The sequence below is a fragment of the Sceloporus undulatus genome, chromosome 6 (genome assembly GCF_019175285.1).
Source record: "Sceloporus undulatus isolate JIND9_A2432 ecotype Alabama chromosome 6, SceUnd_v1.1, whole genome shotgun sequence".
Classification (NCBI taxonomy): domain Eukaryota; kingdom Metazoa; phylum Chordata; class Lepidosauria; order Squamata; family Phrynosomatidae; genus Sceloporus; species Sceloporus undulatus.
Window position 1 is genome coordinate 99,318,325 of NC_056527.1, and position 21,203 is coordinate 99,339,527.

The 21,203-nt window shown below is 42.8% G+C and overlaps 1 protein-coding gene across 2 annotated transcripts in view; it reads left to right on the top strand.

The window, feature by feature from the left end:
• The window catches only part of TRIM28 (tripartite motif containing 28), a 29,532-nt gene extending 8,879 nt beyond the window's left edge, over positions 1-20,653 (top strand). The window contains exons 2-18 of one of the 2 annotated variants that reach the window (XM_042473377.1): positions 3,226-3,338; positions 3,460-3,592; positions 4,261-4,396; positions 4,969-5,085; positions 5,532-5,646; positions 6,099-6,245; positions 6,741-6,855; positions 12,025-12,146; positions 12,301-12,438; positions 12,644-12,674; positions 12,906-12,942; positions 14,514-14,712; positions 15,515-15,822; positions 16,765-16,885; positions 18,395-18,469; positions 18,711-18,845; positions 19,485-20,653. In XM_042473377.1, coding sequence (XP_042329311.1) covers positions 3,226-3,338; positions 3,460-3,592; positions 4,261-4,396; positions 4,969-5,085; positions 5,532-5,646; positions 6,099-6,245; positions 6,741-6,855; positions 12,025-12,146; positions 12,301-12,438; positions 12,644-12,674; positions 12,906-12,942; positions 14,514-14,712; positions 15,515-15,822; positions 16,765-16,885; positions 18,395-18,469; positions 18,711-18,845; positions 19,485-19,712 — 2,270 coding nt within the window. In that variant the 3' untranslated portion in view covers positions 19,713-20,653. The remainder of the gene's footprint in view (positions 1-3,225; positions 3,339-3,459; positions 3,593-4,260; positions 4,397-4,968; positions 5,086-5,531; positions 5,647-6,098; positions 6,246-6,740; positions 6,856-12,024; positions 12,147-12,300; positions 12,439-12,643; positions 12,675-12,905; positions 12,943-14,513; positions 14,713-15,514; positions 15,823-16,764; positions 16,886-18,394; positions 18,470-18,710; positions 18,846-19,484) is intronic. The other variant, XM_042473378.1, reaches the window with a different exon arrangement.
• The last annotated feature ends 550 nt before the right edge of the window (positions 20,654-21,203 follow it).

A 21,203-nucleotide genomic window follows, 5' to 3' on the forward strand; every position in this document is an offset into this window, starting at 1 on the left:
TACCTCAACACCTACCAAAATGTTTCTGACGCAAAAACATGGAGACTTCTTGTCTCCTTTGCCCACAAAAAGGCCTGTGGCCTCACAGGAATGAATACATACTGGATTGCAAAAGAGGAGTCCTTGTTTGGTGGATTTTTTTTTTAATGTACAGTGCGCCCTCCCCTTACACGGGGATCCATTCTGGATCCCTCCACATAAGAGGAAATAAGCATATGCTGAAGCCCCATAGGAAATAATGGGGCTTGCATGCTGTGGGCACGCACTCGATTACTTCTTCCGGGGTGCGCGGCAGACTCTTCCAGCGTGGCTTTCAGTATACAGTGGTACCTCGGGATACGAATTACCCAGCTTACGAATTTTTCGGGATACGAAAAAATCCCATAGGGATTTATTGTTTCGGCTTACGAAGGTTTTTTCGGGTTACGAAAAAACCCCGGCGCTGTTTTAAATGGAGCTTCCATGATGATGTTTGATGGAAGTTGCAGTCCAGCAATACCCTGAGGGCATTAGGTGCAGCGTTTGTATAGATATCAGTACAGATCTTTTGCTGTTTATATATTTCTGCCATTCCTTAGAGATGTAAATGCCTTGTTGAGTTAATGCTGTATCTAAAAGACTAGCTATATTGGCTAAATAACTTGGGAAACTAATACAGGTATACCTAATTAACAAAGTAGAAATTTCCAGGGCATTATTTTTTAAATAGGAAATGTGGTACCATAGATAGACATAACGTGGAAAGAATAGGAATATGTTCTTGCACCAAGAAGAAGTTAGCAGTTGAGTATGTTTCAATTAACCTTTTATTCATAACTGGCAATATGCACATGTAAAATGAAACAGTCATGTCAGATAAGCCTTGCATAAGTAAACAAAAACATTTTGAACCTTCCAGAGATCTGAAGGCTTCCTCCAAAATGCAGTCACTGTCCTCAACTTCTCTTATGGTTTCCATTTTGGTCAACAGATCTGTGCTTTTTAAAACGTACCAGGAGTGATTGGTGAAGCCAGCTAATCTACTTTTTCTCTCAGTTTTGTTACTCATAACGCTCTGTGAGAGATTTTTTTGAGATAGTTGCTGTTTATCTTGCCTGTTGTAGGCAAGTATATACAGCTGCAGTAGTTCAGTTACACTGAATCCCCATTCTTTCTTAGCTCAAGCTTTGTGGCATTGTTTTCTGCAGATATGATGCCGCAACCTATTTTGCCTACCCTCCTGCATCATCACCTTAATGCCAGTGCTGCTAAAAACACCCAGCTAGACAAGAAAGAAAAACATGGGGCAAATGAAGAAAGATTTTGTAAAAAGGGAGCCTCTTTGCCAGAATATTTGTTAATTGAGCTGTGTCCGTAAGTGTTTTTTAAAATCTGCTCTCTGCATGTGAGAATTCATTGTCAGCTGGAAATCATTTTAACCTGCAGATAGACCCATATTTCATGCATCAGTGTAGATGTTTAAAAGTCACCCAAGTAGTCTCTAGAAGGTTCAAAATGTATTTTTGTTTCCTTACTCTCACTGTATATTGAGGTAATGCTAAACTGTAGATTAAGAGTTAGTAGAGTAGGTTTACTGTGGAAAAAAGTTCAAAAAATCTATAAATATTAAGCAAAGTAGTGCTGTTCTGTCTGTGATGGTTCTTGGAGTGCATGTTATTTGAATGATGGTTCAGAAGTTAGAACCAACCAAAAATGTATATCTTATTTTGTACAATTACTTGCTTTTACTGATCAGTTGCCTGATCCCAGTATTGTGGCTGGTGCTAGCATTTTGAAATACAGTGCTACCTCGGGTTACGAAATTAATTCGTTCCGCCGCGGCGTTCGTAACCCGATACATTTCGCAACCCGAAAAGGCTTTTCCGAAGCGCGGCTAGCGGCTGGAAAGCCGCTAGCCGTGCTTCGCATTTGAATTTTGCGCCGATATTTTTTTCGTAACCTGAAAAAAATATCGTAACCCGGAACAGTTTTTTCCTATCTATTTTTTTCGTATCCCGGAAATTTCGTAACGTGATTAATTCGTATCCCGGGGTACCACTGTACTCCGTAAATCTGCACATACCTACTGTGTTTGCAACCTGAAGAGCATGACAGAAAAAAGAATAAGAGAATGGGGAAGGAAGAGGAGAACTAGTAAACATGTTCTGTAGAGGAGATTAGTTCTTGATCAAACTAATGGAGTATAATAATAATAATAAGTTTTATTTATATACCGCTCAATCACTGGGAATCTGAGCGGTTTACAACAGAGGGGATAATAGATGGTTCCCTGCCCTCAGGCTTACAATCTAAAAGACACACACAAAAGGAGAAGGGAATGGTGAGGGGGGGAGGGAATCAGGTCCAGTATTCTTCTCTCCCTCTGAGGCCTGGACCAAAGCAGATGGACCGGAGGGAGGGCTCTTCTTCTTCAGGTTAGCCCTGATGGAGCTGGGCCAGCCTATTCTCTCCCTCACAGGCTGAAGGATGACAATTATGGAGAGAGGGGCTTCTTTCTTCAGGCTAGCCCCTGATGACGTTGGGCCAGCCTACTCTCTCCCCCAGAGGCCGAAAGATGACAGTTAGGGAGGGAGGAGCCTCTTTCTTCAGGCCAGCCCCTGATGGAACTGGGCCAGCCTTCAGTATGCCCAATTGTCCTGTGTTGCCAAAGGTAAAAAGAAGTTATCTTGCCTACTGAGCCTTCTGGATCCCCAAATATGGTCCTGGATCTCTTTATATGATATGGCTGTTTCCTTATGCTGGGGGCTGCATTCGTGCCTGTTTCAGACATTCCTTTTTATATTTACAGTGAGCCTGCGCCATACGCGGGCTTCACTTCCACAGCTTTCAGCATGCTCTGAAGCTGCAGGAGAATCTAATGAATGGCATGCACGTCCCCCATTTTCAATAGGGCGCGAGCATACATGATTTTCCCCTTACATGGGGGGTGTTTCTGGAACGGAAGGGAGCACTGTATTTAATATCCGAAATTAGGGGTAAAAGGAGGAGGTGTCTAAGAATAACAACAGATGTATGTCTTTATGAAAAGGTGGAAAGAAGGCATGACTCCTAGGGAAGAGTACTTGGGAAGCACTGGCTTTTGTGTTACAATAGCCACATTCATCTGCAGGACTGCCATATTTTGAAATAGATGCATGAATAAAGTCAACAGCCAGTTGCTGGTTAGTTTCTGCTCCATGCTGTTGAGGGATTTGCCTGATGTTTTCCAAATTGTTCTCTTCACAGTGGTTGACTGTCCTGTGTGCAAGCACCAGTGTTACCTAAAAGACATAGTGGAGAACTACTTTCTGAGGGATGGTGGCACAGAGTCTCTTGGAGATGCTAGAGATGCAAACCAGGTAATTGGACTATGCCCCTGGAAAGCTTTTGGTTCCAGTGCGTCTTTGCTTGGTTTCTGAATTCCACCTGTTGAACTGAGGTATGGAGACTTGTTACTAACTGTTTTACTTTTTCCATCAGTGTTGCACCAGCTGCGAAGATAATGCCCCAGCCACAAGCTTCTGTGTGGAGTGCCAAGAGCCCCTCTGTGAGACCTGTGTGGAGGCTCATCAGAGAGTGAAATACACTAAGGACCACACTGTCCGGTCCACAGGTAGGCAGCTGCATTCCAAGTAGGGCCTGGTGAGCTGTTGGGTTTTCTGCTTATAGATATAGTGTGTGGAGAAAAATATTGGCTTTATTTAAAGAAAAAGACTGGGTGAACAAAATGGTATGAGAAGAAGACAATATCCTGTGCATTCCAGAATTTGTTGGATCACCAACAGGAAGGAAGAAAACAAATGGTGAAGCCATTTGAATCCCATCACAATGGGAATTAAACTAAATCGGTATAGAAAGACCGGTGCTTTCCAGATATTGTGGCTATGACTCTATCATGCCTGATTATTGGTCATTCTGGTTAAGGCTGATGGTAGTTATAGTCTACAGCATCTGATGGTTGCCATCTTGCCTGGCCTTGATCTAAATGAATATAGATAATGGCTAGCTTCTCCCCACCTGTGCTGCTTACAGATTGTAAATGGCTTAGAGAGTGCTTACTTCACTGATAAGTGGTATAAAAATGTACATGCTATATTGTACATTTAGATTGTAAGCCAGAGGGCAGGGAACTGTCTGATTAAAAATAATATTGTAAGCCGCCCTGAGAGCCATTAGGGCTGAAGGGTGGGATATAAATACCTATAAATATTGCTATTGTACCTGTTTATGTGTAGGGGACTACCTTTGTAGGATTAACAGAGTGTCCTCTTTTCTGTCTAGGCTCCTCCAAGTCTCAGGAGAGAGAGAAAGCTGTCTTCTGCCCTGTCCACAAGCATGAACCGCTGGTGCTATTTTGTGATACATGTGACACTCTAACCTGCCGAGATTGTCAGTTGAATGCACACAAGGATCACCAGTAAGCTCTTCTGGCTGTATTAAAAATATGTTTGTTAATTTGTTAATCCAGAATAATGTTGGCTGCTTCCACAGACCAGAATTCCTTGGCTTGTGTTATGTGTCTTTGGCTCTTTCACTCTCCCTACAGTGCACTAGGTGGGGAAGGAGAGAGAAATGTAGCAAAAAGGAAGCAAAAGATTAGAAGAGAATGTTCTTACTTCTGATTCTAGCCATGTCAGCAACTTTTTAAGCCTTTTCCACCAGTATATGTGATCTGTGATAGATTAACTCTGAGAAAAGGGAGTACCCAATCCTGGGGGCGGAATCTTTTCCACCTATGATGATATAGAATTAAGCGTTTCTACTGTAGTCCCCCCTTCATTAAAATTGGCTGGTAATTACAATATGAGAACTGATTGCCATTTGTGGTCAAACCCATCTCCTACATCCAATGATAACTCTCTCCTTTCCAGTCCAGGCAGTGGATGTTGACAAGATAGAATGTTAGCATGCTTTTTAGATTGCCAGCATATATAGCATACCTCTTTTAAAGCACTGGCAGAAGATGATTGAAGCTATTTAATTCTGCAGGTATCAGTTTTTGGAGGATGCAGTGAAGAACCAACGCAAGATGCTAGCCTCGTTGGTCAAGCGCTTGGGAGATAAAAATGCCAATCTTCAAAAGTCAACCAAGGAAGTGCGCACCTCGTAAGTGCCCCTTGTTCTGTAGGCGTGGTGACTGGGGACAGCAGCTACCATGAGTAAGTCTTGTTAATGCAGGGCAGGAAGGCAAACACTTATCTTTAATACAGACTAAAGTGGCTTGGTTCATAGACTTTTCTGATTAGAAAAGCAAATGAAAACAATTGTACAGACATTCCAGGCACTAATGGTGTTACCATATCCTTAGAGATAGAAACTGTTTGGTTGTAGCTCCTAATACACAGACAATGTTTCACTGCTTTCTGGTCTAGATAGTGAGCCAGTTACTCATTCTGCCACTTCAGGAGGCATATACTCTTCAGCAGTACCAATACTACATTAAGGAGGTTTACTTCCTATACGAGATGTCCACTTTGGGCTTATTCCTGATGTTTTTGGCCATAACACCAGTGTATCTTTTCTAAGAAATCTTTATACTGTTGCTTTAACAGGATCCGACAGGTGGCAGATGTGCAGAAACGAGTGCAGGTGGATGTAAAAATGTCTATTCTGCAAATCATGAAGGAGCTCAATAAGCGGGCCAGGGTTCTGGTCAATGATGCACAGGTGAGACATGAGATGACAGCTTTGGTTGTGGATAAGTGTATCATGGAGAAAAGGGCTGATGAGAATTAAGTGAAAGAGTCATCTACTTGTTCTATATAAAGATTAGAAGCATTCAGATAATTTTATATATCTGCAGCCATTCTCATCATGGCATATATTGTTTTGCTTTAAAAAAAAAGAAAAAAGAAATGGAACCTAACAATACTTGGCTCTTTGCACCATGGACTGCTTTTGAGGGGTTTTATCCCCCACTTTGCCTAGCTTAGTTTGCAAGTCCATGTCTAGGTAGTATTGGCTGTAGTCTTTTTCACAGATACAAGTGGAGGATTAATACTAGTGCCATTACCATATGTAGTATGACTGGGCAGAGTCACATTGTGGCACTAACTTGTGAAGGAAAAGAGGATTTGCTTCCTCAAAGGTTGAGAATATTTTTTATTTTTATTTTGCAGAAAGTCACTGAGAGCCAGCAGGAGAAGCTGGAAAGGCAGCACTGGGCAATGACCAAGCTTCAACGCCATCAGGAGCACATCCTACGCTTTGCGAACTGGGCTCTGGAGAGTGACAACAATACTGCCTTGCTGCTTTCAAAGAAGCTGGTAAGCTTTGCATCATTTTGATACATAGAAAATAGAATTGAAAGGAATCTCAGGGGCCATGTACTCCAGCCTACATCCAGTACAGGAACCCTCAGTGAAGCATCCTGGCTTTATCTTGAGAGAGACTGTGTTGGTGCTGTGAGCTACTAAGACGGCTTAATACCTAGTGTTCATTGAAAGTTCACTGAGCAATGTTAAATCAGTTGAATCTAGTGTGAGTTAGAAATGAGGTACGTCTACATAATTGCCTTTGTTTAGTCACCAAATTCACTTGAATTGAAGCAATTCAAACTTTCTGAGGTTGTGTGCTTTGCAGAGAGGTAGGGCCCTTTCTTCAACTTTTAGAACCCAGGCAAAGTACCTGTTTCTGTTGGCTGCCCAGATGCAATGGAGAAATGAGATGACTTGCCAGCTACAACGTCAGCATGCTGATTTTTAGCAGCTTCTTCCATATGTAATTGAGCTGTCTACTTTTACCTTGTCCTTCTGCTTTAGATATATTTTCAGCTGCACAGAGCTCTGAAAATGATTGTTGATCCCGTGGAGCCCCATGGAGATATGAAATTCCAGTGGGATTTAAACGCCTGGACCAAGAGTGCTGAGACATTTGGTGAGAGATGAAGAAGTGGAATGTGTGATTTTGAAAGCACTCCTGTTATGGATAGGGAATGAAGTCTTTGATTTGCACTGCTCTGGGTGGGCTACTCTTCTGGAGAACATGCAGTGTATTACATAATGATTATTCAGCTGTGTGCCTACATAGATGAGTAGCTAGGACAGTAATGGCGAACCTTTTAGAGACCAAGTGCCTAAACTCAGTGGTGTTCTTGCACCGGGTGTCGCCAGAGGCAGGACTTCTGGGGTGGGCCTCCCAGGGGGTGGGACTTCCAGAGTGAAAACATGCAAGGAAAAAATGAAGGACTTGACCAAATAAAAGCTCAAAAACAAAACAAAACAGCCACTCATACAAATATTAAATCCATCCTTCTCAGCCCTGCTCAAATTGGAGGATGTTTTGGAATCTCTCCTGGACAGAAGGTTGAAGTGGAGGGTGGGTCCTGAAAAGGAGGAGGACCAAGTCTGGTCACCCTGAGCTAAAAACACCCATGTAGATATACCGTATATACTCGACTATAAGTTGATATTATGTATAAGTCGAGGGCAGGTTTTTGATATGACCCTGGGGGGAAAGTTGAGGGTAAAATGTAGGGGCATATAACAAAGGATCTAAAGGATGAAACAAAGGAAAACGACGCCAAAGAACGTATAAAATTCCAGTTGGCAAAACTATTTACGTTCACACTAATGGCTTGATGGATGAGAGAATAGAAGAGAGTCAGTGCTTCCAAGACAGATTGCACTCTTGGCTTTTACCTGGAGATGGTTCCTTTTGTAAGAGTTAAAGTACAGTACTTACATTGACGCATGGATAAGTCGACTTAAGATTTTGTGGTCAATTTTTGACTAAAATTTCTAGATGTGTACATGAATATATACAGTAAATCCATGCTTCTCAGCCATGCTCAAAATGGGGGACCTTTTGGAATCTTTCCTGCACAGTTCCTGTTTCCCTTGAAGCAGCAGCAGCAGCAGATGAGCCTCATACCCAGAGCTTCTAAGAGAGAAGGACATCAATCTTGTTAGGCAGTGGGCTGCTTGAGGACACAATGCAAGTGTGAATGGGTTTTCTTAGCCAAGTTCAAAATGGAGGATTTAAAAAAAAAATAGAGGATATGACAACATAAAAGATAAAAACAGTCAGAAATATAAATTCAGTTCATCAGGTTTATTTACATCTATATTAAATATTCTTGTGCCTTCAAGTTTTCAAGATTTGTTCAGAGGGTATTTTTGCCATTGCCATCATTTGAGGTTGACACTATGTCACTTGCCCAAGGTCACCCAGTGTATTTCATGGTCGAGCTGGGAATTGAACCCAGGTCTCCAGAGTCATAGTCCAACACTCAAACCATTAAACCATGCTGGTTCTCGCTTTATTATGTACTCAGCTGTATTTTTCTGATGAACGTTAAAATGGCTTGTTACTTACAGAACTGAGCAAGACACATCAAATCCTTGACTGAGTCTTATTTTTAAATTGTTCCTTTTATTTGTCTATTGTGCTGAAATTAAGGGGAAAAACTCATTCACGTTTGCATTGTGTCCTCAAGCAGCCCACTGCCTAAATGAATTTGCATTTATATACAGTGTGCCCACGCCATATACTGCTTCGAGCTTACGCTGAAGCCATGTGACAATTAAATGAACACACTCTCAGCCTCAGAGGAAGACAAATGGCAGAATGGAAGGCACACATCTACATTGCAGAAATGTAGTCCCTGCTGGGCTATGAAACCCACTGCGGGAGAACATTGGGCAAGACACTCTCTCTCAGCCTTAGAAGACAGCAATGATAAACACTCTCTTCAAAACTTGGTAAGAAAACCCCATGGTAGGGTCACCAGAAACAACTTAAAGGCATGTAACACCCCCCATCTCACACCCTTTTCATCCTCCTGCAACCCAGCTCCATTCTTCATCCTCCTCCTCCATGCCCCTCCCCTGTTGTCATTTCCTTCCTTCTCTTCCTCTTTCCCTCCTCCTTCCTACCATCCTCCTCCCCCATGCCATCCGCCGCAAACCTCCTCTGAACAAACCTTGCCAAGAAAACCCTATATGTTTGCTTTAAGGTTGCCATAAGCTGAAATGACTTGGAAGACACACAGCAAACAACTACAGTTCTCAGAACCCCAGTTGTGAGGGGCAGGATTTCCAGCTGGCTCCTTGTGGCCCTGTTGTACCAGGGCAAACTGGGCCGAGACAAGAAGCTGAGTGTGCATCCTCATGCCCAGCCCCTTCCACTGGTGGCTGCTGTGCCATGGCGAATTGGGCTGTGTGCTGGAAATGACATGCGTGCCATGGGTTCACCAACACAGAGCTAGGATGTCATTCTCCCCTCCTCTGCAAAATCTGACTTTTATGCCTTAAAGCAGGCCTGCACAACATATGGCTCGCAGACTGCTTGCAGTCTGCCAAAGGATTTTAGGCAGCCCACAGGAAAGAGCCAGGTGGTGGAGGAGGAAAGGCTAATACTTGTTTCTCAAGGCCAGGGTAATCAGACAACTTATTTTTTCCAGGACAAGTCCTACATTTTAACCTTTCTCTAGGGGTCTGGGAAAAATTGCAAAATGTCCTCCACTTTGAGGAGGCTCAGCTTCCACTGAGCCCCTTCTTCTTGCAGAGCTTGTTGCAAGTGCTCTTTGCCACTCACAGTTGCCTTTCCTGGTGCAGCTGCTCCCGGAAGGGAAGGGAAGAGAGGGGAGGGACGGAGGTAAGAAACGCAGGAAAGCGGAGTCCTGGCTGGGGGGAGCTGCTGAGACAGGCAAGGAGAGGAAGCAGTGGAAAGAAGGGCTCTGGGCTGTGCTAGGTTGCTTTAGCTGGCTGGGGAGACAGAGGGCAGTCTGTCTGTTTTGCCTGGGCAAGGAGGAGGGGTGGCCAGTGGTTGAGAAGGGAAAGACAGAGCAGTGCTTCCGCTTGCGCCTCCTCCACCACTGTTTCCTGCTGCCACTGCTATCTCAAAAAAAAAAATAACCCAAGCAGTTCACTTGAGGCTGGAGAGTGCACGGGCAGGACTGTCTGAGGGCTCCTTGTCCTGCTCAGGGGGCTCTGGAGCTGGCCACAATGTGCTCTGGGAGGTCTACAGCTGCCATGATTGCCGCCTCATGCATGGATTGGGGGGTGCAGTGGGAACCAGCATTTTAAACCCCCCAATTCACATGTCTATTGTTGCTGTGTGCCTTCAAGTTGTTCCTCACTTATGATGACCCTAAGGTGAACCTGTCCTGGAGTTTTTCTTGTCAGGATTTTGTCAGAGGAGGTTTGCCATTGCCTTCCTCTGAGGTTGAGAGAATGTGATACGCCCAAGGTCACTCAGTGGGTTTCATGGCCAAGCAGGGAATTGAACCCCGGCCAACCAGAGTTGTAGTCCAACACTCAAACCAGTACACCATGCTGGCTCCTATTTCCATGTACTACCTGTGAAATAATTGTGGACTGTTTTTGTTGCTCTTGTGTGCCTTGAAGTCATTTCTGACTTAAGGTGTCCTTATCACAGGGCTTTCTTGGCAAGTTTATTCAGAGGAGGTTTGCCATTGCCATCTTCTCAGGCTGAGAGAATGCGACTTCCCCAAGGTTACTTACCTGGTTGCAGATTGTACATACGTTGGAATGCATCACATAATACTGTATGTTGGCAATCCCTCCCTTCCAACACTTTCTCATCTCCCCAATCGTCTCAGAGCTCAGAGATAGATTTTTTAAATCAGCATTTAAATATGGACTATTTTTTTACTTAAATGGTCCATATGCTATTACTATTATTCAGTTTTGGTAGGTATTATTGTAGAAAGACAGAGTGCAAACTGCTCAAATACATCTTTTGGAATGAGATGTACTTTTCCAACTACGTAAGGAGGAGGCTTTAGTGGTTGAGAGGGTGGGAATACAGTGGCATTGGAGGGGATCAGTAGGGTTTTTTGTGCATTTACATTTGTAAATTTTGTTTAATAATAATAATAATAATAATAATAATAATAATAATAATATATTTATTTATTTATTTATTTATATTCCGCCTTTTCCCGAAGGAATCAAGGTGGATTACAAAACCGAAAATGACAATAAAAAGCAAATTACAATAAAATCACATTTCAAAAAAAAAAAAAAATCCCTTACCCCCACCTCCTCCCAATCATAACCCTCAGCATTACAGAATAATGAAGCAAAATAACATTTTGAATAATTATACAAAACATTTTACAAATACATAACATAGCAGGATAGTCAAAGCATAACATAACTATCAATAAAACAATCACTAGCTCTCCAATGGCAGCAAAAATAACAACCAATTACATATAGCATACTAGGACTAGAACAGGCCACTCTACCTCTGAGTCTCCCTAGTCCTGATGTTCCTGAGGAGGGAGCCAAATCCAGTCTATAGCAGTCTAGAAAAATGCTGCCCAAATGTCCTCCAGCATCTCCTCTCCATTGGGGGGTTTGGCAAGGAGGGAGGGCAGGTTTTAAAGCCCCAGAATCCTCCACGCCCAACACCAGGTGTCTTCTGGCGTCTCCTCTCCAGTGAGGGGTGGAGATTGTTTCTACCTTTATTTTGTAATGTCCTACATTTTTTCTTGAATGCCCCACATGTTGTGGTACCTTGTTCTCTATTCTGGTTATGACACCTAGTCACCTTGTTCAAGCTTCCTTTGCCACTTAGCTTTCTCCCAAGATTTAATTATTAATTAATTATTACAAGTAAATCATCATAATCATCATCATCAATTAAAACTTATCTGCAACCCAAAGAAGTTTAGCCAATTTTAATTTTGGCCCCTACCTACTCTCAAATTGTGCAGGTCTGCCTTAAAGTGTTCTAAAAATACATTATGCCATAAACTGGCTGAAGTGAAACAGGCTTTGCCCAGGTTAATGCCCAGATGACAGATTGTCTGGAAACACAGGTTAGAGAGTTCAATCTTGAAAGAACTAAGCAAAGTTCTCCAGAGATTTGTGTAGTGCATTTGTGCATGAATTACTTTGAATGAAGAAGGCCAAACTTTTCTTCTCAGTTGTTTTTACTCTTCTCACAATTAACTCCAAATAGGACAAGGTGCACTGATAACCATGTTACTGTTGGTATGGCACACAGTAAAAATGTACATGTTGCACACTATTCTGGATGTACCCCAACATGGCGATTCCTTCTTTTTTTTAGGTCAGATTGTTTCGGAGCGCAGTGGTTTGCCTGTGACCTCCAATGCCCAGCCGACCCAACAGCGGGCCAATGCTGCTTCTGGTGGCGTGGCTGTTAGACAGGGCTCTGTTCCACCATCTCAGGTACTGGCTCTTTGTACAGTCTTGCATGATTTTTTGGCTCTGTTGAATCAATAGCCTGTGGTGTTTGGTCTGTCTACTTTCTCGGATTGCGTGGCACAGTGGTGGAGGGGCTAATGGGGCATTTACAGGCTTCCTGGTCACCTTTCCCATGTAGGGTGTGCAGCAGATGTCTCTGCAGACAAGTATAATGAATAAGGGAGCTCTGCTTCAGCCTGTGCTGCCTTCCAACAGCCAGCGGCAGGCCATCCCTGACTGCTATATCAATGATGCCAGTGCCTCTTCTGCTGGACAGGTGAGGACCCGGGGCAAGCAAGGGTCTATAGATGCATGAGGTGCATGGAAACTAGTACTGGTTCTCTCGTGGTGCAGAGATATGTGTTAAGCTGGACCCTCTAATACGTGCCCCCTAACAAGTAAATATATGACGACGTGCAATGATTTGGAAGCAGCATGTCTTTATATGCATCTTTTTTTAAGTTGGCTCCATTCTCTTACAGCCAATGGACATCGGCGATGGCTTTGGTGTAGGTAAGCAACCTGAAAGGGAAAAGCAAGGGTGTGCAATGGGATTCACATTTGAGGCCAGGTAAAGCTGGCTTTTAGATATTCCTTTTACTTGTATGTTATATGAAAGGAGTACTGGATTTAGTTTTGGGTGAGGATCCTTGGCAGAGATTACAACAGATTTGCAGAATTTTTTAAGAAGAGAATTTGGGCAACTGGTGTTCTCTTGACACTTATTTCTGCTTGCTATAACAGAAGGATCATACTCTGGTGAAGTATCTGGAACAAAAAGGTAAGGTTTATTTTCTTTCGCTGTGCCATGGCTTCTTGGGATGTTTGGGGTCCATTCTATGGTATATCTGCTTGCTTAGTGTTACTTTCAAATTCTTGTGTTCTGTCTTCTGCATACATATGCCGTCTAGTATAGGACACAGAAGTAACTATCTTAAGAATCCATTTGTTTCAATGGAAATTGAGCTTGAGGGTATGGAAAGTAGAAAGTAGTATGTAGTAAGTAAGGAAGTTTTAGAGGATTCAGCCTTCTGGGCAGAATGTAAGACTAAACTGGCCTTTAGGGGCTGTTCAGTATGCCAGAGAAGTGCTTACTAGTAAGTATAGGCACACCCACTACTCCTAATTTCTTTTAGTTAAAATACAGTGTGACTGCGTCATATGCGGGTGCACCTTACGTGGCTTTCAGCATATGCTGAAAGCCGCACTGGGAAAAGGGGCGGCATGTCCCATAAGGAGTAATGGTGTATATGCCCCGCCGCATGCACAAGCCCCATTCATGCATGAGCATAGGCAGAATTCCCTTTACGCGGAAGGGTCCTGAACAGATCCCCCATGTAAAGGAAGGGCAGACTGTAGAGCTTTTTCCACTACGAAAATCTCTTAGAGAGAAGTCAACCTAAAAGTCCAGCTAATTACCTCTGTCAGTAGACGTGTTAGAGGCAGCTTTGAGACCTTTAATGATGAAGTGAAAAGCTTTAAAGTTGGTTATACTTTTTTCCTGGCATGGAACAAAACTTGATTTAGCAAATAAAGTAACACAGGTGTTTTGAGAATAAATTTTAATCATCTTTTTTGATCCTATAAGAGAAATGATCCAACAAGATGCTCTGATTGCAGGTGATAGTGGAGTTTAAAATGGATGAATTGTTTGACTAATTGGAAATAAAAACTTGATTCCACTTATCCTTGTCACATTCAAATGTAAAACTAGAAGGTGAAGCTGGCAATCAAATATTGTTGATTTGCTCATATCTGCTTGTGAGGAGACACCATGTCAGATACCTTGACTTTGACCTAAACCAACCTCATGCAGTAGCTTCACTAGGAGGCTGCAGACCGCACTGGGTGACATCACAGAAGGTGGGGTGACACCCAATGAGTGCCCCTCCAACCCTGCGTAACTTTACTTGCAAGTAAAGGCTCGTGTGGCAGAGAGGGAGAAGGGCCAGCTCCCCCTGTCCCTGCCCCGAGTGGCTTTACTTGCAGGTAAAGCCTTGTGTGGCAGGGACGGGGGGGAGTCGCGTCTTCTCCCACCATGCAGCGCGAGGCTTTATTCATATATAATGCCCAATGCATTATAACAGTTAGTGTTATGTTTGATGAATTGTTAAGTGTTCTGTCTTAATAAGTGTTAAGGAATAGGGCTTAAGTGTGTGTGTTTTAAGTTGTGGGCTTCTCTCCTCGGGCAGTGTTAAGTTGTCCCAGGCTTTTGTCTGATGTCCATTGGCTTTCAATGTAAAATTTGAGAAAATTCTTAACTTAAATATTTATTGCTTCATTACAAAGGGAAGTCTGATGTAGTAGGAGCTCTTTTCCCCCCCATCAATGTCATCTCTGATTACATCTCAGGTCCCGCGGCCAAGATGGAGATGGGACAATACGCAAAGTGCCCCGTGTCAGTTTGGAGCGGTTGGATGTGGACCTGACATCAGACAATCAGCCACCTATTTTCAAAGTCATGCAGCGCCCTACCACTGAGGATTATAATATCTATGTGATTGAACAGGGTGGCCCAGGTGCTGCCCAGCAAGGAGGACTGGCAGTGAAGGTCAGTATTGCCTGTGGGGGGGATTTCTGAAATCTGAGTTGGTTAGCGAAGACAGCTTGAAGTTGAATTCAGGGAATGCTGTGTTCAAGGTAAGTCACACCAATGATCTGTTTAGTGAAGGAACATCCATGGAATGGGCTGCTGCAGTATCTCAAGTTGTAATATATCTTGTAAGGCTGGAATTGGCTTTATTGCCTGCTGGAGGAGGAATACTGTGTGATATTGCTCCTTGTCATCCTTCTTTGCTTCTCTCCACCATGATTCTACCCAGTAGGTATCTAGCTGCATACAAGTTGCTCTTCAGGTCATGTGGAAGAAAAAGGCAAAGTGCCTTGGTCAGAGGGTTGAAGGTGGAAGCAGCTTGTGATTTCCATGTCACCACACTGTTGCATCAGGTTGGGAAAGGGTTGGAAGAACAAACTGATCAGCCAATTGCTTTTTTTAACTTGTTCAGTGAATGAATGAGCAAGTGGAGCGAAATTTAAAAGTAGGCCTCATTTGTGCATTAAAAGACTCCTTTCCTCAGAGAAACAGAAGAGAAGGGCAGCCCTTGAGGACTTGCCCAGTCCTGAAAGTAGCCCCAGTACAGTTCCTAACTCTGGGAAGCTTGACAACCCAGTGATGAAAGCATTGCAGGGAGAGTCTTAATACTAAAAAGAGCAGGGATAATTTATGTTGGATTTCAGGAATTCTGTTAAGCTTGTTATACTAATTTACGTCTTCTTGCTGTTTTCTTCTTTGCTCTGCTTTCCCATCCCCAGTTTTACATCTGTTCTGATTCTTCCTGTCCTCCTTCCTTCAGGAGGAGCAGATGGAATCGGCTATTGAACACCCAGGTTCAATTCTGGATGCTAAAGACACTAAGCCAATTCTGCTCCAGGATGCTCTTCTTCCAGAAGGCTCCTCAGTCCCCCGGGTCATCTCGCCAAGTGGCAGCACCAGCTCTGCTATGGAAATGCAATCTATTCACAGCCATGATGGCACAGCCAATGGAGAAAAAAATGCTTGCTGTAGGATCTGCTTGAAGGCTGGTTCTGTGGTCATGTGTGATGGCTGCAAGAAGTGCTATCACCCAGAATGTCATCTGCCTGCCCTTCAGGATGTTCCTAGGTATAGACTCCCTTCTTAACATTTTAAATCATATGTTCCTCTTAGCATATTAGGAAGTAAATTGGGCCTGTTGATGCTAGAGTGGTGATGGTGGCACAAACATAAAGCCTTACATATCCCCCCCCCCCACCCCCATGTTGCATAAAACAAGCTTCCTCAAATAAATCTGCTTTCTGCTCAATAAGATCTGAGATCCTCTTTATATTTCCTAGATTAATTGAAGTGCATTTCTCATGTCACCTGTAACTTGGATCTGGCAGAATTGCACCCCTTTCTCCCCATAGGTATTTGGTGGCTAGTGGAGGAAAAATGGGGTAAATGAGAGCTTTGAATTAGGATTTGTCCAGTAAATCATGCAAAGTCTGGGGATATCTTTAGTTACTTCTTTCCTCCACTATTGTTTAGGCTGTGTGGTAGCTGAGTGGTAGTCTAATGTGGTAGTGCCTCTTGGAAGGATGTTGACATGCATCCCTTACCTGTAGGGATTTCCTCCAGTAGTTCAAAGGCATGGAAAATGCATAGTTTTGCATACTGTCTTAATTGGAAAATCATCAAGCAGCTTGTATGTAGGACATACAGATCTTTGAGAAGTAGATTTTCCTCAAATTCCAGAAACCTTGCTAAGTATCTGCAAAGATGTCTTGAGCAGTTGAGTGGGCTCTTGCTCTTTTTAAAATCTACACAGATACTACTGTAGAAGTTAAAAGACAGTAGCAGTTCTTCACTCTTTATTCTAGGACCCAATAATTAACTAAAAGGAAATCGGTGCTATCAAATAATCAGAATTCTCACACTGCTTTTATGTGCTTCTGGCTAGTGTCTTTTTGGGATGATTAGGATAGGCTAGTATAGGTTTTCTTCTTGGCTTTTAGTTAAAGCAAAGAACAGTAGAAGTAGGTATACCCATCTGGGCAGACTGAACACATACCTTTGCCTTAACAGCCATGATTGGAAATGTCTTCTGTGTGAGGATCCAGTGACAACGATTGAAGAAGATGGAAGTGACATGACTACAGTCTTCATAGATGGGGAACCAAAGACGCTTTCAGATGCTGACCAGAAGGTTGGTCTTTTTGTCCTCGCTAAGAAGTGGGAAGCACAGTTTTCTTAGGCTGAAAAGATGGATGGTGTGAGCCGAGTAGACTTGAACCTTTGAAAATTAGATGGCAGTAAACTGGAATTAGGGGATTTAATAATCTCTGAGCATTTGGCTGTTGGAGAAAGGATTGGGCCACAGTCATTAGTGGTGCATTGTTGGCTGGAAGGAGGAAGTAGATGTGAAGGAGAAGGATTGGAGACTGGACTACATACTAGATAGTCAAGGCTGTATAACAAGATCTTTAATTGAATAGAAGGGAGGCAGTCAGTTCTGGTTTCTGTCCTCATTGCTTTTAGCAGTGAACCCTGAAAAAGGGTTGATGGGTAATGGGCAGTTTGAATTGATTTGACTTAATTCTATGGCTGAAAACTCTTAGTTTATTGTGTTTAAATATCAATAGGATTTAGCCCTGCTCAGATTGCCTATCACAAAAATAAAAGTAACAAGTATGCTTTATCTTTGCACTGTCCCACAACATATTAAAAACAATTAACCCCCCAAAAAATGCAAGAAAGAGGTTCTGCAAAAATAGAAAGAGGAACAGCAAGCCATAGTGGCCTCTGAGTAAAAGAAAAACATTGAAGTACACTTCCAAAAATGTTACATGATTTGTTGGGTTGTGTTTATAGAGAATCTTTCTTTCTTAATTGCACGGATAATAAATGGAGGCCATATATTGACATATTGCATTGTTACTCCCTCACACAATTTTAAAGTTATGGATAAACTTTTTGAACAGAGTCAGCATCTGACAAACTGAATGTCAGAACTTTTGGGATTCTTCCAGTGTGTCCCTACCCCATTCCAGTTATCACAGATAGCATTTTAATTCAAGTTTTATGGTATAGGCAATGCTATTCAAAATGGTGGCCTGTAGTGCTATTGTTCAGTAAATAATAAGCTGTTGGCCTTGGCAAGTTTTCAGGGATCCCTGATCTTAGATACAGAACTGGCATGACTGAATGGAGGGGGGGACCCTGCTGGTTTGCCACCTTGTGTATTGGGTTTTCATAATGGGAAAAGCCTGATTCTGGTTTCATTGAAGGCTGACTGACAACTTTTGGGATTTCAAATAAGTAACACAGGCAAGCATATTGCATACCAGTGAGTGTAAATTGTCTGCTTGGCTCTGATTCTGTAGTAAGTATAACACAAAAGTATGTGCTGTAGATATAGAATGAAATGTCTGTGTCATCTCACAAAGCACTGAAAATGATAAAGAGAGAAGAGGATTTGCCTGCCAGCCTGCTCTCAAGTGTCTTTTCTTAGGCATAGACCTTCCTCAAATATCATACAGTAGAGGGTTTTTTCTGGTTTTTGTTGTTTTTCTCAGACTAAAATGAGAAGACTACTTGCTTATCTTCAAACTGGGTTTATGGTAGCTGTTTGTAAAGTAATGTGAGAAAATTTCATTCTTAGGTAAAGCCAGATCTTTTTTCAACTGACTATTTATTTCCATACTGTCTTCTACAGAGGTGTGAGCGAGTTCTTCTTGAATTACTGTGTTTTGAGCCATGCAGGCCTCTTCATCAACTCTCCAGTGCTACGGTGAGTTTATTGTTTGATCTGGGTAAAGAAATTGAATTTCCTGTGTCTCTTGAAAATCAAAATTTGAAGATAAATTGTCCAGATGTCTTGTGACAATACTAGCGTTCCCAATAACAACAACAACCCGCCCATTCATGAAGACTCAGGGCAAGTCACAACAGTAAAATAATACATATTAAGAGCTTGAGGAATTACAGCATATTTCGTCAGACATCTTGTTCATCTTTTCCTTACCTTCCAGGAGGGACAGAACACAATCGACCTGACCTTGATCAGAGCCAAGCTGCAATGGAAGCTGTCACCACCATATGCCTCTCCTGATGAGTTTGCAGATGATGTCTGGAAGATGGTCAAGCAATTTAATACACTGACAGAGGTGAGTTGAGGCTTTATCTGGCTGGGGAAGATGCAAAGGGTTGTATGTGGATGTCTGACTACAGGTGATTTCCTTTGCTTTGGGCTTCACTTCAAATACAGTGGGCCCTCCACATTTGCTGGGGTTTGGGACACAGGACCCCCATGACCGGGGGGGGGGGGAACACAACTACTTTTTTCATCTGAAAACATCTCTCTAGGAATCCCTAGGTCCTCCAGAGCAACCCTGTAGTCAATATCCACTGGAAGTTGACCATAGAATTCTGCTGGGGGATCTACAAATGTCTAGAGAAATGTTCTCTCCAGCAACCTTTAGATCCTGCAGTGCAACCTCTGGCTAAATTTGGCTATAGAGTCATGCTAGAGGACCTAGAGACTCTTGGAGAGAACATATTGATCAAATCTATGAATAATCAAAGCTGCAAATATGGCGAGCCAATTCTACTCAGCACAGCAGCTGTAGGATTTGGTGCAATCCTGGGTCAAGTTTCCCACTATTTTTACCAGTGGCAAGGAGAATTGAACAGACTGGCTTGTCTGTCTTGCACTGTGCCTGGCTAGGGTATCTGGAGAAGGGTATTCCAGCCCTTTCTCCTTTGGATGCTCACTGCTTTTCTACTTTTTGTTTTTTGCTCTGTAGAACAAGGAGGATGTTCAGTCCATCATTGTTCTGCAGCGCTTCTTTGAAGCCAAGCTGAGTGCTGCCTTTGGGGACCGGAAGTTTCCAGCACTGCGTGAACCCATCAATGTGGATGAGCCTCAGAAAGAAAGCACCCTTCTTCCCCGTGGTTCCCCACTCACTGATCTTGGTGAGGCGGCTGCTTCTAAGCCTGATGGGAGTGGTGGGGATGAGGGAACTGCAACCTAAAAAGCTGCCACTTGTTAAATGGACCAGCATTCCATGGAGGAGAGGAAATGGAGGAGCCACCATCTTGAAACTGCCCTCGCCTGTCCCTGCCCTCCACTCTTCTGGTCCCTCTTTATTCCCTTTCACACCTCTCTGCCTTTTATTTTGAGAGTTATTGTAGAACTTGGCAGCTTAGATAATGGTTATAAAAATGGTCTAAACTGTTCTTTTTTTCTCCCATCTTTGCTTGACAAATTTTATGCCCTTGTTCTGACAAATACACTTTGTGTTTTTTGTATTGAAATGGAAATTAATAAATTGATAAAATCCAGAACCCTGTACCCTGCTCTCCTTTTGGACTCCTTTCTTGTTCCTAGTGGTGGGAACAACATAGTGATTCCCTTCTCTGTTTTTAATTCCACACCACCAAGAAGACACTTGCTGTGGCCCAGACACAAAATTGGATCTCCCAGAATTACACTTGACCTTTGTCGGTCTCTAGTAGATCACCACTGCTTCAAGAGTCAGGATCTGAGATTTCTGTCTTACAATAATAAAAAAGACCACTTTTTTGCAATTAATTTCTGGTCTTGGATGCCAAGTTACCTGGGCATCTGTCAAGTGCAACAACTTGAGGGCCTCTGTGACAGCTGTTTTCTAAGGTGGTGGTTACATTTTAAAATCTCTTCATGTTTCCAGATAAGGCTCATTGCATTTCATTCAGTTTGTTCAAGAGGAGACATGTCTGTTTTCATAGGTCAGAGTAGTTGTAAGTTTTAAAATCTGTCCCTTTCGTGTAGCCATCCTTTTTGGCTGTACGTTATCTTCAAATGCTTTCTGGCCCAGTAGCTTAATCTTCACTATCCCAAGAGCCATTCTCATAGAAATGTCCTTTTTTGGCTTATGTATATTTTAGACTTTGCTTCTTTCATGTTCAAGAAATAAACAATGTTTGCAACGTGTGTGTCTTGTCAGTTTGAAAACAATATCTTGAGTCTTAACCTTTTGCGGGGTGGTGGATTGCCTGAGAGGGTGCAGTGTACATTGTAATACAATAGGTCCAGGAGCTCCCCCCCTTTTTAGCTATGTGCTGTTTGCTTCTCAAATCGCCATCCTTGGTATCCCAAGATTTTGTGACAAGAGAGAGAAGATAGAATGTGAGATTGGGAGGCACATGGAATCATGGTTAGATCACTCTTATGCTTTTGGAATCTTATCAAATATCCTATTAGGGTGTGTGCACTAAGATGCTATTAATTGCTTTTCCAACAGCAAAGGAGGATTTCTTGTAACAGATTGTCTCCTCCCACTTGAGAGAGGCAGGACCTATGCTAATTATGCCACCTTTACCTGCTGCGGAAGAGATGACTCTGCCCAGGGCCAGATCCTATGTGAGAAGCAGGATTGCCATACTGTTCAGCCTTTAACAGGCTAGTGCTTTGCTGCCTTTTCAGCTTTAGGAGGGCTGCCTTCTTTTTGGAATGCAGAACTAAAGTTACAGGTGAGCAACCT